Below are 20,040 nucleotides of genomic sequence, written 5' to 3' on the forward strand. Positions count from 1 at the left end.
CCCGGCATTCACTCGCTAATGGGAACCGGGCACCGGTCGACGGCTCGAAGCTGTGTCGCGAAATTTACTGTTTCGTGCCTGGGCTGCCGCCAGTTTTAAACGTGCCTGTGAATATCCGCTTCGCCGCCTTTTTTTTTTTTATACATCGCCGCAAAAAAGTCGCACGCCTCTCCAGATCCTGTCGAATGAGTGATTGCGTATAAAGTGTGGACGCGTTGCAGGGGGGGGTGTGCTGGCAGACTGGCGTTACAGTAGGCACTCCTGAAAGGAAATATCATTCACAGACCAGTGGGAGCTGCCTTGGACTGTCAGCCTGCTACCAGTCATGCCTTTCATACCCCCAGTGGGTCACACACTTATTTGCAGTAATCCTGCATTCAGGCTTTTGGCGGATTTACTCCCATAAAAACTCTGGGAAAGCACAGCTGGGAACTTCAGCGGTGAATTACAGCGGCGTTTCTCTTGGCCCGCGTCTTTTAATCTGGTCTGGCATGTGAATGGGCAGCGTGGAGTGCCAGGATCGCGCACCCTGGCTCGATGGCCCTGATGGGAACGGGTTTCGAGGAGCGAATACGGAGAGGAAGCGTGTCACGGCCTCCTGCTGCGCCGCTGGTCCGTTGTTTATCGGCGGTAATGCAGTGCATCATGGGGAAAGGCGGAGGTACCCCATCTTCTCGGACACAAACAAAAAGGCCTGTATGCTAAACAAGAAAAGGCCTGTATGCTAACTGAAAAGCCCTGTATGCTAAACGTAAAGCTGTATGTGCTATGAAGCCCTGCAGTGTTGCTAAGCTACGCATAATTAATTTGAATGGGTCTTAAAGGGGAGATGCTGCCCGACACCACGATGTCGTTTTCCTTTGCGCCGGGCGAGAGCCTAATGCGGCTAGCGCCCGTTGCGGCTAGCGCCCGATGCGGCTAGCGCCCGATGCGGCTAGCGCCCGATGCGGCTAGCGCCCGATGCGGCTAGCGCACGTTGGCTTGAATCTGACGGCAGTTCTCCGTCGCGAGCCGGGTGGAAAACTCGGTGCAGCTGTTTCTCATCACTGCCACATCTTTGGGTTTGCTTTATCTAAACAGTTATCCCTTTTCAAAATGTCAGAAAGCAATAAAACTGTAGTGCCTCTACTATATCCTTTGGATTGATATGAGGAATTTGAAAGGGGCTTAAATTCCTTGATGTTTATCTCCTCCAGATCCTGTCAGGATTTATGTCTTCTGTGGAGAAGAAACAGGGAAACTTTGTACTGAAGCAATTTCAAGGGCCAAGGATTTTAAATAGGCCTCTCGTTTTAACATCATGGCCATGTAAAGTCTGTTATGTTAAAGCCTCCATCATGGTGTTATAATGAATATTGTTTGGCTGTTTGTTTTTGCGTTGTGCCTTTGGTTTAAAAAGAGCGTTTGACTTTATGTGCAGTATGAAATAAACTCTGCTTCATGTGCCTTTTCACGAGGAGCAGTGCTTTCCAATTGCTGCTCCCAGGAACTGCTTGGTACGTGGAAAATTGAACAAATATGTCCCTTTTACATAACCGTTAGGTAACGTTTGTTTGGTCTGATCCTTATCCCCCCCCCCCATGCGTTTGTCCTGCCTAAACTGGCTGAATTTATGGCCATGGAGTCTGAAGTGCCTGTGTTTTTTTATGGAAGATCGCTCTTCCTCTGCATGAAGAAGCACTTCAGGGCGGCCGATAAATAAACCAGCAGTCGCTGTCCGCGCTCAGCTTGTTCAGGTTCAGCCCGTGTCGTGCCGTCGGGCCGAGTTGTTCGAGCACGGCCTGTTCGTCTGTGCGTCTGGCTTCACGCACCGCTGCATCGCACCGGGCTGGTGGTCTGAGTCACGCAGTTTTTCCCCAAACGGGCCGTATGCTCGTTTTTTAATTTAAATATATGCTGGGGGGGGGGAAGGGGGAAGGGGGTGCTTTGTGTGCTGGGAAGATATCTCCTTAGTCTGAAAAACACAAGAAACAAACTGCAGAAATGTTTGCTTGTTTGCAATGGACATCAGAACCAAAACGGCAGACCGGAATGTTGTTGGGGTGGGCCGGGCATAGGTATAATTATTTGCAAATTATTCGCAGATTATACTATTTTACAAATAGGACATTTGCAAAAACAAATTAATTAAATGTATGGGATCCTTTTCAAATGGTGGAATGCCTCCAGGGCAAAAGTAGAACTTCCTCAATTCAAGACCGTGGATTTCACCTTCCCTGTGTAGAATTTTCATACACAGTACATCTCTGTACTTCTGATTGGTTTCAGGATTTCAAGAAAGTCGCAGAGTCGTCAGATTTAGTTTACCTCGACTTGTGGCAATCTGATATTGCCACAGTCGCTATGAATTGTGAATGGCATTTCTTTTTGCGCTAAAAATCAAAACCATTAAAAAAGAGATTGCATCCTTTTTTCTGTGTCCTGGCTGATTAAATGTACCCCTATTAGAGAGTTCAAGAAGGCCTTTGAAACCCTGCTGGACATTGGTGGTTGTTGTCACCATTTTAAAGTCTTGCTTGTTGGGTTGCTGCTCAGGTGAGACTTCTTCCGTACACTTTACAATGGAAAATAAAGTACTTCAGCAAAACTTCATTCATCATTTATGGCTTGTCATTGAGTATTTAACGGCAAAAGGAGTTCTCATGGATTGTCACCATTGCGTCAGATTTCATAAAATTGCCGCAACATAAAAGGAGAAATGGCTGGCTGATGAATAATTTTGAACCGCTAAAACATACTGATGTGAAACCTGGCAGCCATATTGCCAAATGCCTTGGGCCAAGGCTGTTTTGACTTGACTGGTAGATGCCAACTTTTTTTTATTTTTTTTATTTTTTTAATTAGCCAAAAACAACAGTTGAAGGAAGAATGGCAGTTTGGCTTGACATTACATTACATTACATTACAAGGCATTTAGCAGACGGTCTTATCCAGAGCGACGTACAACAAAATGCAAATCGAACACAAGTACAAGTGCGAAGAGGACCTGAGAGGACAGTACAGTTCCGAGTCCTAGTGTAACCATACAGATACAATCGGAACCCTTGAAGAATACATCAACTTCCAAACTAGCATACCACAGTTGGCAGGTAGAATACCCCGAGTACAACAATACAATAGCTAATACAAAAAACGACAATATCTATTCAAGTGCCATTACAGTCTATGGCAAATATAAGGCTAATCATGGTGGTGAGTTAGGGAGGGAAAGGTTGATGGTTGACAAGCTGATGCATTGGTAGTAACACTCATGCACACTCTGACAACTTCACTCTGGTAAGAGCGAGAGAATGAATCATTGATCTCTGAGATCCTGCTCTTCCGTGGTTTTGCTGTGGTTATACTTCCTTTACTCATGTTGTCAATGCTGCATATTACTTAAGTGCTTGCATTGCACATTGAGTTGAGTGAACTGAAACTTTCTCACACACACACCTTTTCTGTTGTGGTTCTTAGAGAAACCTTTTTACGTGAATGGAAAGTTCCCATCATCCGGGCAAGCTCGGTCTGACTGGTTTGATGGCAATAACAAAGCAGTGTGCCCTACATTTAAATCTTTTCAGGATGAACAGGGCTGTCCTATTACAGACGGGCATTCATTTGTTTGTGGACTTTTTTTTATTAATCATTCGCATAGCAGAGTATTTATCAAACCTGAGTTCAATTTCTCTAGCCACACCCAGGCCTGATTACTGCCACACCTGTTCTCAATCAAGAAATCACTTAAATAGGACCTGCCTGACAAAGTGAAGTAGACCAAATGATCCTCAAAAGCTAGACGTCATGCCGAGATCTAATGAAATTCAGGAACAGAGAAAGAAAGTAATTGAGATCTATCAGTCTGGAAAAGGTTATAAAGCCATTTCTAAAGCTTTGGGACTCCAGCGAACCACAGTGAGAGCCATTATCCACAAATGGCGAAAACATGGAACAGTGGTGAACCTTCCCAGGAGTGGCCGGCCGACCAAAATTACCCCAAGAGCGCAGCAACGACTCATTCAAGAGGTCACAAAAGACCCCACAACAACATCCAAAGAACTGCCGGCCTCACTTGCCTCAGTTAAGGTCAGTGTTCATGACTCCACCATAAGAAAGAGACTGGGCAAAAATGGCCTGCATGGCAGAGTTCCAAGACGAAAACCACTGCTGAACAAAAAGAACATTACGGCTCGTCTCAATTTTGCCAGAAAACATCTTGATGTTCCCCAAGACTTTTGGGAAAATACTCTGTGGTCTGACAAGACAAAAGTTGAACTTTTTGGAAGGTGTGTGTCCCATTACATCTGCTGTAAAAGTAACACCGCATTTCAGAAAAAGAACATCATACCAACAGTAAAATATGGTGGTGGTAGTGTGATGGTCTGGGGCTGTTTTGCTGCTTCAGGACCTGGAAGACTTGCTGTGATAAATGGAACCATGAATTCTGCTGTCTACCAAAAAATCCTGAAGGAGAATGTCCGGCCATCTGTTTGTGACCTCAAGCTGAAACGAACTTGGGTTCTGCAGCAGGACAATGATCCAAAACACACCGGCAAGTCCACCTCTGAATGGCTGAAGAAAAACAAAATGAAGACTTTGGAGTAGCCTAGTCACAGTCCTGACCTGAATCCTATTGAGATGCTGTGGCATGACCTTAAAAAGGCGGTTCATGCTTGAAAACCCTCCAATGTGGCTGAATTACAACAATTCTGCAAAGATGAGTGGGCCAAAATTCCTCCACAGCGCTGTAAGAGACTCATTGCAAGTTATCGCAAACGCTTGATTGCAGTTGTTGCTGCTAAGGGTGGCCCAACCAGTTATTAGGTTTAGGGGGCAATCACTTTTTCACACAGGGCCATGTAGGTTTGGATTTTATTTTCTCTCTTATTAAAAACCTTCATTTAAGAACTGCATTTTGTGTTTACTTGTTGTCTTTGACTAATATTAAATTTGATTGATGATCTGAAACATTTAAGTCTGACAAACATGCAAAAAAAAAAAAAAAAAAAATATATATATAAGAAATCAGGAAGGGGGCAAACACTTTTTCGTGTGTGTGTGTGTGTGTGTGTGTGTGTGTGTGTGTGTGTGTGTGTGTGTGTGTGTGTGTGTGTGTGTGTGTGTGTGTGTGTGTGTGTGTGTGTGTGTGTGTGTGTGTGTGTGTGTGTGTGTGTGTGTGTGTGTGTGTGTGTGTGTGTGTGTGTACATACAGGCTTTGTAGTATAATTGTTTTCAGCATATGCAGGATTATTGGTGTATAGTTGTAAAATGTCGCCCTCTCTTGCCTGTGTCCAAAGAGTGTATTGTGTGTAGATATGGTCTTAATTAGGGTTAAAGTTTTTTTTTTTTTTATGAACATAAGCACGTAAAATCCTGGTTAGATTTTCTTGTGCAACGTAGCGTTTTATTGCGAAGGAATGGAGTTTAATGCAATTACGTGTATATGGCCTTTGTCCAAAAAGAAAAACCATATGAACAACATGGAAGCAATTTGTATGTCCATTGGCCTTTTTTCTGGGTTCAATTTCAGTCAAAACATATTTCCTCCTTTACAAAATGGGGCGAGGCGGTGCTGGGAACGTGAGTTGTAAATGCTCTGGAGCTGGGAAGATTCTGACCCAAGTCGAGGACGAAAGAAACCCTGTACTCCTCAAAACACGGCATCGTAGATCAGTTGAGATTTGAGTGTGACGGTGCGTGGGGTGGTTTGGGCTACCCTCAAATCCCCCCCAACACGTTAGGGGTTTGGGGACTTGTCCACATGCGTCAAACTTGTTTTCCCCTCTCTTACACGACCTTGACATCTTCACCTGCTGCCCAGCAATGTGGATGTCAAAGGTGGATGGCGTTTCGGACATTTTGTTTTCGACTGCTTTCAGGCTGCGTGCCAGAGATTGCTTGAATTCTCCCCCCCCCCCCCTCCCCCCCCCAACAAAGGGGTAGTGCATTTTTTTTTTGTCAAAAAAAGCTATAAAGGCCTTTTTCATGACTAAACCAGGAAAAAATATGCTATTTCATGGGATGTTTAGGCTGAGTCAGACATTTTTTTTTTTTTTTTTTTCAGCTAATTTGTTGCCATACATTTTTTTTGTTTTTTTCCATGGGGCCTGGTTTGCAGTTATAGTTTGCCTTCTCAATAATTTTGTGCTCCTCCTTTGGTCACTTGGGAATAACTGCAGTCCAGCAGTTGGCGATACTCCATTGTGATACATGCATGTACTGTGTGACTCTGGGTTGTGATCATACGTTCATTAATGGAGCCGTTTTCACTGCTTTGTCAAAAAATAAAATATATTCTGAACGTTGTGTTTTCCCCCCCCATCTATGTAGGACTGATTGAAAGCTCGTAGTCTTCATGAATTGATTATCATTGTGTTCCTCAACCCAAGATGTTGTGGTGGCTCTTTTTTTCTCCACGGTTGAGTCAGTAGGGGGGAAGTACCTGGAGCCTGTAATATTTCGTTTCTCAGACATGCTCTCTCATTCTCACTCTGTAGCCGGTGTTGCTCGGTGTTAACAGAACCGTTTCCTCTTATTAATCCAGGGGAAACTTCACATTACCAAAGATTCCGGAGTCCAACATGGCGTTCAGTGTCCTCGGCGTGTTCCTGGGTCTCCTGCTGGAGGTGTCCACGCATGGCCCCACCAGCATTCCACGCATGTCCTGGAAACACCAAGGTAAGGTTCTGAGCGTCAAAATGTCCCGCGACATAAACGGTGGCCCTGAAACGGGGATCCGAATCGAGTTGTTGCAGATGCGACGTGGTTCACGGTGATGGTATTTTTGCTGGTTTTATCGCGGCTCAACGTTTATTTACAGACTAGAGTATGCAGCACTGTCAAGCCTCCGTTTGAAGATCCGAAGGGTCTCTGCCTACACAGGGTGACCTGGCAAGCGCACATTGACAAGTGTGTGCAGACTATAAGGTTCACACGCCAGTATGTTAAAACTATGTCCATCCATCCGTGTTGAATATATCAATATCATATGCAACTTTCACATTTAACCAATTTGAACTGCAGTATGGTAATGAAATTATAGTTTATCCTGTATAATATAAAAATCTGGTCTGAAAGTAATAACCATCACCACAAAAGTTGTGTGTAAAGCTCTGCACTTTCAAACAAGGCTCTGATTTGTGCTGATACTTTAAAAATGATAAGACTGTGAACGCAAGTCACCAAACATCACTAATGAGCACTGAGTTTGCCAACTGCAGTCGGACGTTAAGGTTCATAATATGATCGACTGAGTTTCTGGACTCACTTTCACAGCTGATACTTGACACCAAGTCATCTGAAAATGTATCGGCCGTTAATACTTGGAGGTCTATTACTAAATTCTCAGGTGGCTGCTTTTAAATATTGCTCTAGTCCCAGCTGTGTATATACCAACCCTCCTGTGCTGGGTTGAGGTCCAGCTAGCATTAGGTTTCTTTTTTTCCAACTGTTAAGTGAAATCGCAGAGCTTAAAAAAATTTAAATTGAATTGGCTATAAACATATGTGTGCATTGAATTAAAATAAACTCACAATTTATCGGATGATTTCATGCGGTTAATGTACTGTGTAGGGTTATATACTGTTAATAACATTCAAGGTTCTTGTGTGGAAGGGGAAGTTGAGTAGGCTACGTGTGAGTAAGATGCGGATGATGAGCTGTAGTCAGGGTGTTTCCTTTCATGATCGGCCATTTTATGTGTCCGTACACTGGCAACTCGAGCTTCTCACGGCTGACACGACCACTGGCAGACATTCGGTCAAATGCAAACTATCCCCAGCACTGCTGTAAATCACCGGCGGGAATGAAAAACTAAAAGAAACCAAGTGACCGAGAACTTATGGATGCTGCTTGACAGTCAGACGTGGCTGTAGTCGCTGTAGCATCCGCAATGCTGTGGTGCTTTTGATATTGTGTATGCTGGGCCAAATATTCTCAGACTGGAAATACATTTTTTTTATTTATTTTTTTTATCCGTTGTGGTTGCTGTACTTATCCACCCAAATCTGGAATTTTTATTTCTGCTTAATGCTATTGGTCTTGGACAAACATTTTGAGAAGGCAAGCAGGTTTCAAATGATCATTTAAGAGAAGCACGGCACTGGGATAATGCAATTCCTCAAGTGCCCAGTGGATTTTTTAGATGCATTGGTATTCTCATCCTTAGGGTAGAGAAACTTGAATCTCTGAGACAAAGTGGCTAGAATCCTTCAAAATTCACTGATTTGGAGTGAACTCTGTCCTTATTGTATCCTGGGAGTCTGAGTCCTGCATGCCGTGCAGACATCTCTTTCCAGTGACCTGTCTGTAGTTCTGTCTTTTCGGATTCACAAACTATGCACTCACAAGGTATGCACTCATAAAACCAGTGAGTGTAACACATTGCTATTCATAAACCTCTTTTAAACTCATTTAGAACATACTGTTTGATGCTGTTGTGCCTCAGCAAGGTTGTTGTATTCGTAGGCCAAGTTAGATCAGCTGAGATCTATAGCTAGAAGTGTGTGTTGTGTGTGTGTTGTGTGTGGCAGTGTTTGTTCATTTGTTTTTTTCCTTAGCTGAAGGGCATGTGTTACTGTAAAGGTCATTGCACACTGGAATCATTAAATGCCATGTTTGTATACTTGCTGGATTACACAAGGTGAGCTCATGTGTATGTGCCTGTTGATTCTGCCCACAGATGTCAATTTGATAGAATTCTCAGAAGAAGGAATCTACAATTATTCCACACTGCTGCTGAGTGAAGAAAAAGAAGTCCTTTACGTGGGTGCGAGGGAAGCCATCTTTGAGTTGAGCTTGAAAAACGTGTCGGTCAAGACCAATAAGGTAGGGTTTTTAACGTAAATCAATTACGTTTTCTGTTATCTTGAAAGTATATCTTTCAATATCCAAACCTGTGCCCCCAATAAATACTGTGTAATAGCTCAGTTTCTTCATTCGATCCATGGGCAATCGGTTACGTCAGTCCTGCTGTATGCGGTGTTCTTCTGAACCACATTTTCCCCATTCGGTTTGGTGGAAATCTATAAAATGGCGTGTTACACATACACACACCTAGCTCGCACATACACAAGGCCCTGTATTTTTTGTGCCTGGCTGACACAGAAAATCAATAAAACAATGATGATATTGTATTTTCAAAGCCACTGGAAATCCCGTCATAGGTAGAAGCACATTCATACTTTCCTTTGTTAACCCAAAATCCCTGGTACTTTCTCAACTGACAGCAGCTTGTTGACATTCTCAAAATAATTAGCTATACGGTGGTTTAAGATGATAAAGCGAAAATATGAATAATAGACATAATGTACTCTTTTCCTAGATGCCTATGCTTGGATACCGATCTTCTGCAGTTGTTACAGATATTATATTGATTTATATGGGTTCATTTTGCAGGTAATATGGAAAGTTCCTGAAAACCATATGTCCATGTGCATCTTAAAAGGAAAATCTAAAGAGGTATGTGGGGCATGTAAATGGGAAAAAAACCCAAATATTCTAGTCTAGTCATTTTAAATTCTAAGAAGAATAATGTCTTGCATATGAACTACAGCAGAATGGCATGCAGGAATTTTATCAGTACTGGCAAGGTGCCATTTCCCTTTTTAAATGCATTTGAAAATGACACAATTTGCTGTGCCGTGTAGTTTGTCTTTTTATGAATTATATAAATGTATCTTTACGATCCCTGTAATCTCTCACTTCAGCGGCATGATGATCTTTTATGATAAAATTAGCTGCTGGTGTGAGTGATGATTAATCAGTCTGTGGGCATGCTTCTTTTATTGCAGACCGACTGCCTGAACTACATTCGGGTTCTGCAAGTGCTGGACGATGACAGTCTGTACGTCTGTGGGACGCACGCCTTTCAGCCTCTCTGCGACTCTCTGGTGAGAAAACGTCGCCGCTCTTGGGAGTCACGGGTGTGGGGTTTCTTTTTCCTTTCCGTTACACTCGATTTCCTTTTTGCCTGCGATTTGCAGTCTCTCGAGGAATTCGAACTGCAGGGAAGGCAGGAAGACGGCCGAGGGAAGTGTTCCTTCGACCCTGCCCAGAGTTTCACCACAGTCATGGTTGGTAAGTTGACTCCCCGGACCTCTATACCTGGATCGGCACAAAAACATTATAAACCTGGGACTGGTGAGCTCTGATACTTTAGAATTCCACCTTGTAAAATGATGTGCCTTGAAACTGGAAAAAACTGCCTCTGTTTCTCAGATGGGGAGCTGTACTCTGGAACTGCTTACAACTTCTTAGGAAGCGAGCCCATCATATCCAGATACTCCCTCTCTCAGAGTTTGCTGCGAACAGAGTATTCAACATCATGGCTGAATGGTATGTGGTGTTTTTAAATCACTTTTATTGCTGTTGTCTGCGTTGCAATAAATTTAGAATGACTGCACTTAAAATCAGTTATCCATGTATTACTTGTAGTGATACGTTTGGTTTTCAATCCTACAGAAACCATACATTTCCAACTCCTGAATGTTAGCATTTCATTGGAAATATAGGTCACACTTATGGGTCTTGTATGATCCATAGCAAGCCTCTGGCCTTATATTGACCAATCCCCCCCCCCCACCCCCCCACCCCTTTGCTCCCCAGAGCCCAGTTTTGTTTTTGCAGACGTCATCAGAGAAGGCAAGAACAGCTTAGACGGTGAAGACGACAAGATCTACTACTTCTTCACGGAGGTGTCCGTGGAGTACGAGTTCTTCGGCAAGCTCCTGATCCCCAGGATCGCCCGTGTCTGCAAGGTGCGAATGACTCCCCGAGCCCCTCCGTGCAGTCATGACTCCGGCCAAGAACTGTAGCGTGGCATTATTTCTCGCCATCGTAGCTGAATTGGCGGTGGTTGGCACTGGTGCCTCGCAACGAGAAGGTCCTGGGTTCAAGCCCTGCCCCCGGGCCTTTCTGTGTGGAGTTTGCATGTTCTCCCCGTGTCTGTGTGGGTTTCCTCCGGGCACTCCGGTTTCCCCTCCCAAAGTCCAAAGACATGCAGCTCAGGGACTACAGATTAAAATGAGCTCATTGGCTAACTCTGGCGCATTTACATTGATTTGGGAACTGAAAATGTTGATTAATGTGCACTGGCAAATAAATACACAATTGACAAACTGTCTGGCGGGTCACAATGGTGGGTGAAAGGCGCAGTTGGTGAATGATGACGAGCTCCTACCCGGATGTTCTCCCTCTATCCAGGGTGACTTGGGCGGACAGCGGACTCTGCAGAAGAAGTGGACCTCCTTCCTCAAGGCCAAGTTGGTCTGTTCCATGCCCGAGCTGAACTTTGTGTTCAACGTGGTCCACGACGTGTTCATCCTGAAGACGCCCGACTGGAAAGACACCGTCATCTACGGCGTTTTCACGTCACAGTGGTGAGCGGCGACTGCGGGGGTGCGTGCGGCTGTCTGCTGTTGAGCAGTGGGAGGTGTGAGACTACGAGGGCGGAAGTGTGATGGCGCCTTTTGATCCTGTCGCAGGGGGAACGTCGGCTTATCGGCGGTGTGCGCCTACAACATGTCCTCGGTGGAGGAGGTCTTCTCCAAGGGGAAGTACATGCAGAAAGCCACGGTGGAGCAGTCTCACACAAAGTGGGTGAGGTACAATGGAATCACCCCCAGCCCTCGCCCTGGGGCGGTAAGTTGGTCCTATGTTCTCACAGGCTGTTTATACATCCCCAGCCCCCCCCCCCCCCCCCCCTTCCCAAACTGCCAGAGTAAGATAGGAACATTAACTGAAATCCATTCTTTTTCAGAATGTAGTCATTTTGAGTTTGTCTTGAAAACATTCACTGGTGCCAAGTTGAACGTTTAACGTTTAACCCCCCCCCCCCCCCCCCCCCCCAGCCAGCGACAACGGTCATGTTTTAAGTCCCGTTGTTTTCGGTCTGCAGTGTATCAACAACGACAATCGACTGCAGAACATCAACAGCTCGCTTCATTTGCCAGACAAGACCTTGCAGTTTGTCAAGGACCACCCTCTGCTGGAGGATCCGGTCCTTCCTATTGGCAATGGGCCCAAGCTTATCACTAAGGATGTGAACTACACCCAGATTGCTGTGGAGAGGGTCCAGGCTCTGGACAACAACGTGTACGATGTCATATTCACAGGGACGGGTAAGGGGCTCTCCCATGTTGTAGCGTGTATGAATTAGTCATCAAGGATCCTGTGCAATCATGATGATATTTTGTATTTCTAGAAATAAATAAGCGAAGTACTTTAATGGTACGCGCATTTTGTAATTGAGTTTATCTTGAAAGCGTCAAGGATCTTTCACTGCCCTTTACAGGAACATTTGGTGTTAGGTCTCCTTTGAAGATCATGTTACATAGGCAAGTAACATGGTGATTGACATTCTTATCACTCACCAGTGCTTTGGTAGTGCTGCCATTAAACTTGGACTGAATCTGCCTTACAACTGATGTTTAGAAATGAAATGCTTCATATCAAAATAGCATGTAATATCTATATCTTGCATGAATAGCAGAAGAAAATTGCACAGGGTTTTCAATTTCTATCAATCCTTGTGTTCTTTTCTTTAACCTGTAAATGGGTTGTATACGAGTTGTGCCGCATACTGTACTGTTGAGGTTCAACATGGCATGTCAATATCCCCTTTAAACACCCTTGATTTTGGTGCATTACAACATTCCAGAGTTTAGTTTATCAATTTAGTTTTCTTTTTGTAGCACTTTTTTGAATGTCAATATATTAGGCAAATGTCTTCCTATATTAAGTTTGTTTAAAATATGAGTAAGGCTTCATGTTTGTGTCTGGGGGACTTCAGTTACTGAAATAAGGATATCTTTTTTTTTTTTTTTTTTTTCTTGGACAAGATGCTCCCTTCACAATTTGTAGACCTCACAAATGCTGCTCTGTGAAATGGGCTAATGTGAATGTACTGTATGCCAATGAAAGGTTGTGGCATTCATGAACGTTTGATAAAAATCTGTTTGTTTGTTTTCAGATAAGGGAGTCTTGCACAAATCCATAGTCTATGATGGAGTAGTGCACACAATCGAAGAGATACAGCTACTCCGTAATGTAGAACCCATAAAGACTCTGCTACTGTCTTCGGAAGGGGTGTGTATGCTGTTAAAATAAATTGTGCATGCCTAGATTTGTGAGTTTAAAAAAAAAAATCAGGATTTTTATGTTTGAATGTAATTTTGACCTTACCAATTCAAAAGGTAGACGTGCCAGACTTTCTTATATCCATCATTTAGTTTTTTCCCCCCACAAAATTGACGGGTTCATCAGTTCATGAGTCACATTGCAGGTCAGCCGTTTAAGTTCATGGAAAGGGGGAACTCACAGAGACACACAGTCTGCTCCAAAATAAAAAATAAAAAAAAAGGAACTGTGACCAATTCCTCTTTTAAACAGTGTACATGACACTTAAATACGAGCCATTTTTAATATGAAACATGAAACACTGAGCCTTTCATTTTTTGTTCCCAGACGAGGTTCCTCTATGCTGGCTCCGACTCCGGGGTTGTGCAGTCCCCGACAGCCTTCTGTCACAAGTACGCTTCCTGTGAGGACTGCGTTCTGGCACGCGACCCCTACTGCGCGTGGGATGCAGAGTCCAGAGCCTGCGTCAACATACTGCAGGACCGGGACCTTGCCCTACGGTACCCTAGCCCGCCTGTCTCAAAATCAGTGATGCGCCTTCCTTAACTTCACCCCCAGAGTGTCCTAAGCTACCATTCCCATTGCTGTCAAATAAGATACATAAGATAAGATACGCTTTTATTGAACCCCGTGGGGTAATTTGTCCTCTGCATTTAACCCATCCTAGTTACCTAGGAGCAGTGGGCAGCCACAGTGCAGCGCCCGGGGAGCAATGTGGGGTTAAGGGCCCAACGGCTGTGCGGAATGTCTGCTGTTGTATTGCAAGCAGTCCGTATTAATGTTCTAAGGAACTACGGGGTGGTTTTATACGTAGCCAGTGTTACCAGTTTATTAATCCTACAGACTTCTATGAAGAGCAGCATCCATCGCTGTTACATTTGATATTAAATATATTAATTGGCATGTTCACGATGGATAGGTAACAATTTAATTGTAGATTACACTGCAGCATGTATTAAAGCATAGTTAATCCATCATATTTCCCAGCATACAAAACACACAAACCTGCTCCCAATATTCTAAAATTAGAATTAATATATGGATGGAAATGAAAATGTCATTTTTTTCCCTTGCGTACAATGTACGCTCATTTTTTGTTCATTTTTTTGCTTTGTAGGAACTTGATACAAAGCCTTAATGGTGATGCTGACAAGTGCCCTAATGGTATGTACCAACTAAACATAAACCTGTTAATCTACTGTGAACTACCATGAGCTATGAATGGTCCAGGCTGGGTGTTTAAAACCGCTCTACTCAACTCCACGTCCTGCGGGGCTGCATTGTCTGCAGGCATTTGCTTCAGCCGTGCACTAGACCGCCTGATTTCACACATTTGCTTATCTGAACCAAGCGGGTAAAATAATTTGTGAGACCAGGTGGTGTAGCGCACGGTCGGAGCAAATACCTGCAGGACGCGGAGGTGAGTAGCGCTGGTTTAATATTATCACAAAAAAACGTTTTTTTTTTCTCCGCGTTCCTCCAGTGAGGGGCCGGTCCGTGGAGCCCTTCCAGCAGATGGTGGTGAGGCCGGGGAGCTCGGTGGAGCTGCCGTGCCAGGTGCGGTCCAACCTGGCGCAGACGCTGTGGACGGTGAACGGGAGCGCGCTGACCGAGGCGTCGCGCTTCCACCTGCTGGCCGAGGCCGGCCTGCTGATCTACAGCATGGCCCCCGAGGACCAGGGCCGCTACGAGTGCTGGTCCCTGGAGTGGGCCGGCGGCAAGAACTTCACCCGGCTGGTCACCGGCTACCTGCTCAGTCTGTATCCGTTCAGGAGGCAGCCCGCGCCCGACCCCTCCGCCCCGCTCACCTCCACCTCCACCGCCGCTCACCGCCCCACCGCGGACGCCGAAGGTAACGCCAGCACGGCTGGACCCCCACTAACCTCGGCCCCTCCCAGCTCGGCTAACTTCATCTCCCCGCCCCAGCCCGCGACCTCACTAACCCCCGGCCTCAGCAGCACGGTCGCCGTGCAGAAGCACTCGTTCCCCGGCTCCGACGCGCCCAGCCCGGAGACCCGCGACCCGGCCACCGAGTACCTGCAGCGCGACAACGGCAACGCCCTGCTCTTCCTCTTCCTCCTCTTCTTCCTGCTCTTCCTGGCCGTGCTCGGCTACAACTGCTACATGCAGTACCTGCCCGCGCCCTGCCTGAGGCTCCGCGCCGCCCTGCTGGGCGGCCAGAAGAAGCCCCAGCCGGAGTACCTGGCCTGCGAGGCGGGCCTCATGGAGCCCGCGGCCGAGAAGCCCGAGCTCACGGAGCTCCAGCGGCCCAATGGGGCCCAGCAGAGGGCCCTGAGGGACACCGGCTACGAGACCGAGCCGGAGTGCGGGAACGGCAAGATCCCCTCGCTGGAGTACGGCGACGAGAGCCCGCCCAGGGAGAGGCCCTTCGACGTCGACTGCGAGTCTCAGCCCATCGAGTACGCGGACGCCGACGCGCCGTACTGATCTCGGAAAAACCGCCCGGTCCTCCGCTTCTGGACTCCGTGCCCTTTCGCTTTTCTCCTAGCTGCGGTTACTCCTCTAGCTGCGGGTTACTCCTCTAGCTGTGGTTACTCCTCTAGCTGTGGTTACTCCTCTAGCTGCGGGTTACTCCTCTAGCTGTGGTTACTCCTCTAGCTGTGGTTACTCCTCTAGCTGCGGGTTACTCCTCTAGCTGCAGGTTACTCCTCTAGCTGTGGTTACTCCTCTAGCTGCAGGTTACTCCTAGCTGTGGTTACTCCTCTAGCTGTGGTTACTCTTCTAGCTGCAGGTTACTCCTAGCTGTGGTTACTCCTCTAGCTGCAGGTTACTCCTCTAGCTGCATATTGTGTATGAGGGTCTTTCCCTGTCTGAAAGGCACGGGCAAACAAAAGCGTTTTAGATGTGTATATGTGCGAAAACATTGTTCCGGTTGAATAGGAGGCGAATCGTTATTGACGTGGTCCTGTGTCTTGTAGAGATTCTTTGGGCTCTGTATGGATTAATGTTGAGGACCTACTAAAATGCTTTTATTAATATAATTCCTAGATTTGATCATACCTACATTACACTCTGCATTGCTTAGCAAGAAATCAGTTTGAATTCCAAATTGGAAACATGGTTTACCAAATTGGTAAGTTGACTTGATGTTTTCCAAATTGGAGTAAGTTACTTTTTATATTTTATAAGATTTTTCTTTTGGGGGGGGGGGGGGGGAAGAAGAGGGGAGAAGTAGTTTTTTTCAAGGTATTTGTACATTCAAAATTACCATCACATTAGGCTATATTTGATGTGGGCTGATGGCTCTTTCTCTATTTTATGTGTTGGTAGTTCTCAGGGATGTGCCATTCTTCACCTTGTTTCTCCACAAATGACTAAATACCACATAAGTGCGCCGGCTATCGCTGACGTGCATGTAGACGCTGTGGAGGGGTAAGAGCTTGCACTGAAAGACCAAAGTTTCAGGCCAAACTGGGAGTATGGAAAGGTACGACGTACGGAGGAATGAAAACAATGGGCGAAAACATACAGGTACTAGTGACCACTCTGAGCCAAGTGACTGTGAAGAAGTGCTTTTTTTTTTTTTCTGTGAAACAGATCTCTGGAGTTTTGAACCCCCCCTAAACTGGAATGCGTTCATTAGAGCCATTTGACCACTGACCACGTTTGCGTACCTTGGAGCTGGGGGGATGAAGGATGCGGCATTAGCGTTGTTTGAGGGTCGTGGTAATGGAAGCCATTTTGTTATGGCGCTAAAGAGCATGGCCCACCAGGCGAAACGCTGGACAACTGGACTGTTGTCACAAGCAAGCAAACTGGTTCTTCTGTAGCCGTTTCTGTAGACTTTTCTCACCCCGGTGTTCCAACATTTTTAATGGCAATTTTAAATGGTGAGCCAGTGAGTTAAAAGCCCCTGAGGAAATATTCGAATGCACGGCCATGTAAACTGGAATGAGTTTTCACTGTGTGCACGTGTGTGCTGTACGAGGCTGGTTCATTTCTTCTAACCACTCATGCTGTAGCTAAAAAAAAATGAACAATGTGATGGCATCCACCCTGAAACCTGGGCTTGGAAATGATTGTGCTGTTTTTATTTTGCTTACCCAACAATTTCTAAAAAGTATAATTTACATGAGCAAGGAATTTCAGTTTTTTCTTTCTATCCTTTCTTAATTCTTTTTATTTTATTGTAATTTTTTTTAAATCTCCGCATTGATTTTTCCATATACATCCACTGCATGGAATGGGTTTTTCCCCTCTAAGCATGCCCGTTACTCCCTCGTCTGTCTTGGCATGCATTTCTCCTCTTTCCTGGCCTTGAGCCTCCGCGAGTGCCGGTTCTCTCAATCTCTCCCCCCCCACTCCTTTCCCTCACAGCCTCTCCAGCTCCTCCCTCTCCTGTCGACTCTTCATCCTTGTCCACTATGGGAGACGCGCCCCCTGTTTCCTCCTCTTCCTCATCTTCTTCCACCTCTACCTCTTCCTCCTCCTCCTCCTCTCCCCCCGAGCCGTGGGCCACTGTGGGGGGTCTGGGGACACGGCTGCTGCCCCCCCTGCTGCCTGACCAGGTCTGGGGGGTAGAGGCCCACCAGGCCTTCCTGCTCCTCTGCCTGGCTTTGGGTGAGTGGTTTGTGTGACCCTCCCCCCGTTCACATGCACCTACACCTCTCGTAGTTCCCTCTTTTAATACGCACTTCTTCAGCTCCACAGAATGGGGCCCCTTCCTCTCTCTTTGTGTCTTCTGGTTGAGCCGTTCCTCCTCCTTTTATTTTTAATTTTATTTTTATAGCCGACCATACACAACAGGACGATGCACAAATGTGGACCGTGAAAGAGAAGAAAGTATTTTTGCATTCCGTTGGAAGGGAACAAGGCATTTTTGTTTCTGCAAAAATGCGAGCTAAAATTGCATTTCAGTTGATAGTTTGTGTTACAAGCCGAATTGGCTGTCTTTACAATATTTTAGCCCAGTGTATATAGTCCACTTCATTGCTAGATTTGCACCCTTGTTACCATATTTTATTTTTATTTTTTTTGTTGCTGGCAGATTTGAACTTAGACCTGTGTTAGACCTGTGAATTAACGGATTCTACTGTTGGAAACGTAGAAGGGTCAAAAGCTAATGGTTCAACTTTCTGCAAATGAAAACAAAATGCCTCCGGTAATGAACCGGGGACTATGTACGGTACATTAGGCCAAATGTGTAATTCTGATTCTGATTGGTTTCATTACCTACAATAGAACATGTGGTTGTACAGTGTAAATATGTGCATATGATTTATACTTTGGACAATGTACATAGGTCTCTATAGGCATTTTGGGGCAACTGTTGGTAGGGGGTTTAAATAAATCTTTACTTAAATTGTGTTGAAATGTAGCGTTTGTTTATTCAAAGTCCTGTCGTTTACCTCAGATGTACCTACCCTAAATGACCTGGAGGTCTCAAACGATCTTGTCCCTTGTTGTGACACGCAGTCCTGTGGATACACTGCCGGGCTGAACTGCAGTAGCACTGTGCACAGAATTTTGTGGTCATCTCCTGTAGTTTCAGTGTAAAGGGATTGGAAGATAAAGGATTCAATTTGTATTCATGCCAACGTAGACTGAACATCATGCCAGTATAAACGCATGCATGCACATACACACCTGAGCACCACTATGAGAAAATAGGATCTTCACTGTGTCTGCAGTTAAAATTGCAACCGATCGAATTTGCACTTGATGTCCATGAAGTTAATTGTCTCTCAAGCTTTTGTATTGGGACAGAGTAGTCAATGATGTAATAATGGCAGGGATTTGTACCCAATTCCTTGCTCTCAAAAGCATGATTGAAGGGCAGAATATCTTGTACTTTTCCATGAAATGTTTACAAGTGTGCCTGTTTCAAATGTATTTGTATCGGGCATCTCCAAATACGAATGCGCGTTTCATTACAGATTTAGTTTGCCAGTAATTTGGAAGGCAAGATGGTGTTTCTGCTAACTGTGCAAAACATGTGAATAGCACAGCTTGACCTTATATTTCCAAGGTAGTAGATTAAATGTGAAAAGACTCCGTTTTGTATAGCCCACAGAGTCCAAAGTGCAAGCTAAGCTAGTTGGTGCTCATAGTGAAGCACTTGTCGATGTGTGCAAACATTCTAACCAATCGGCTATTGGAAAACATTTTTTTTTGGTAGGTAGAACATTCCTAGCTTAATCAAGCTTATCCATTATTTCAGACCAGTTAAGGCCAGGAGAAATGTAGGAGTGGTAGGCGTGCACACGCACACGCACACGCACACGCACACGCACACGCACACAGACACACACACACACACACACCAAATACCCTGAACGTGAGTGCCATAGAGCAATGTGAAGTGCCTTTTATACCCCAGGTCCCAGTGATCTCCACATTCGCTGGGAGGTGAACGGACAGAGACTCGAGACCCCGGTCACAGAGCACCGACATGCCGTGACCGCTGAGGAAGTGTTTGTGAGCAGCTGGGTCAGACTTGGGGACCTGCAGAAAGAGTCACAGTACCAGTGCACTGCCACGTCCCACACTGGCAATGAAACCTCCAAAATTAGCATCGGCTCCAGTCACAAAGGTAGGACGGGAGTGCAGGAGGCCATATTCCTGAGGAATTTAGCACTGCGATGCTAATTAACATACAGTAGTGTGCTGCATGCCGGATGGGGGGGGGAGAGATGGCATTGTAAACTACGCCACAACAAAGGCCAATTACTTCTTGGAGAAGCTACCCATTGTGCTGTAGTACGTGTCGGAACTAATGAATGAAAATTACCATTTCAGTAAGCCAGCTATGAAGTTGTTTCCTGTTCATTAACAGATAAAGACAGTATTCTGTCCAGAGACCTTAAACAGTGGAGAAGTGCACTGACAGACCATGAAAAACTGCTACAGACCTGGAAGGAGTCGTGGGTATGTTTCAGTACTGACCCGATGTCCCGTGGTAAT

General features: G+C 45.4%; 1 protein-coding gene across 4 annotated transcripts in view; it reads left to right on the top strand.

Annotated features, from left to right (window-relative positions):
• The window catches only part of sema4d (sema domain, immunoglobulin domain (Ig), transmembrane domain (TM) and short cytoplasmic domain, (semaphorin) 4D), a 44,951-nt gene extending 29,271 nt beyond the window's left edge, over window positions 1–15,680 (top strand). For all 4 annotated transcript variants that reach the window (XM_061263611.1, XM_061263609.1, XM_061263612.1 and 1 more), the window contains 14 exons: window positions 6,524–6,657; window positions 8,660–8,805; window positions 9,376–9,438; window positions 9,771–9,869; window positions 9,963–10,056; window positions 10,198–10,314; window positions 10,585–10,736; window positions 11,182–11,357; window positions 11,463–11,619; window positions 11,876–12,098; window positions 12,950–13,065; window positions 13,444–13,616; window positions 14,234–14,280; window positions 14,600–15,680. In XM_061263611.1, the coding sequence (XP_061119595.1) occupies window positions 6,561–6,657; window positions 8,660–8,805; window positions 9,376–9,438; window positions 9,771–9,869; window positions 9,963–10,056; window positions 10,198–10,314; window positions 10,585–10,736; window positions 11,182–11,357; window positions 11,463–11,619; window positions 11,876–12,098; window positions 12,950–13,065; window positions 13,444–13,616; window positions 14,234–14,280; window positions 14,600–15,564 (2,625 nt within the window). In that variant the 5' untranslated portion in view covers window positions 6,524–6,560 and the 3' untranslated portion in view covers window positions 15,565–15,680. The remainder of the gene's footprint in view (window positions 1–6,523; window positions 6,658–8,659; window positions 8,806–9,375; window positions 9,439–9,770; window positions 9,870–9,962; window positions 10,057–10,197; window positions 10,315–10,584; window positions 10,737–11,181; window positions 11,358–11,462; window positions 11,620–11,875; window positions 12,099–12,949; window positions 13,066–13,443; window positions 13,617–14,233; window positions 14,281–14,599) is intronic.
• The last annotated feature ends 4,360 nt before the right edge of the window (window positions 15,681–20,040 follow it).

Source organism: Conger conger, chromosome 12 (genome assembly GCF_963514075.1).
Source record: "Conger conger chromosome 12, fConCon1.1, whole genome shotgun sequence".
NCBI lineage: Eukaryota > Metazoa > Chordata > Actinopteri > Anguilliformes > Congridae > Conger > Conger conger.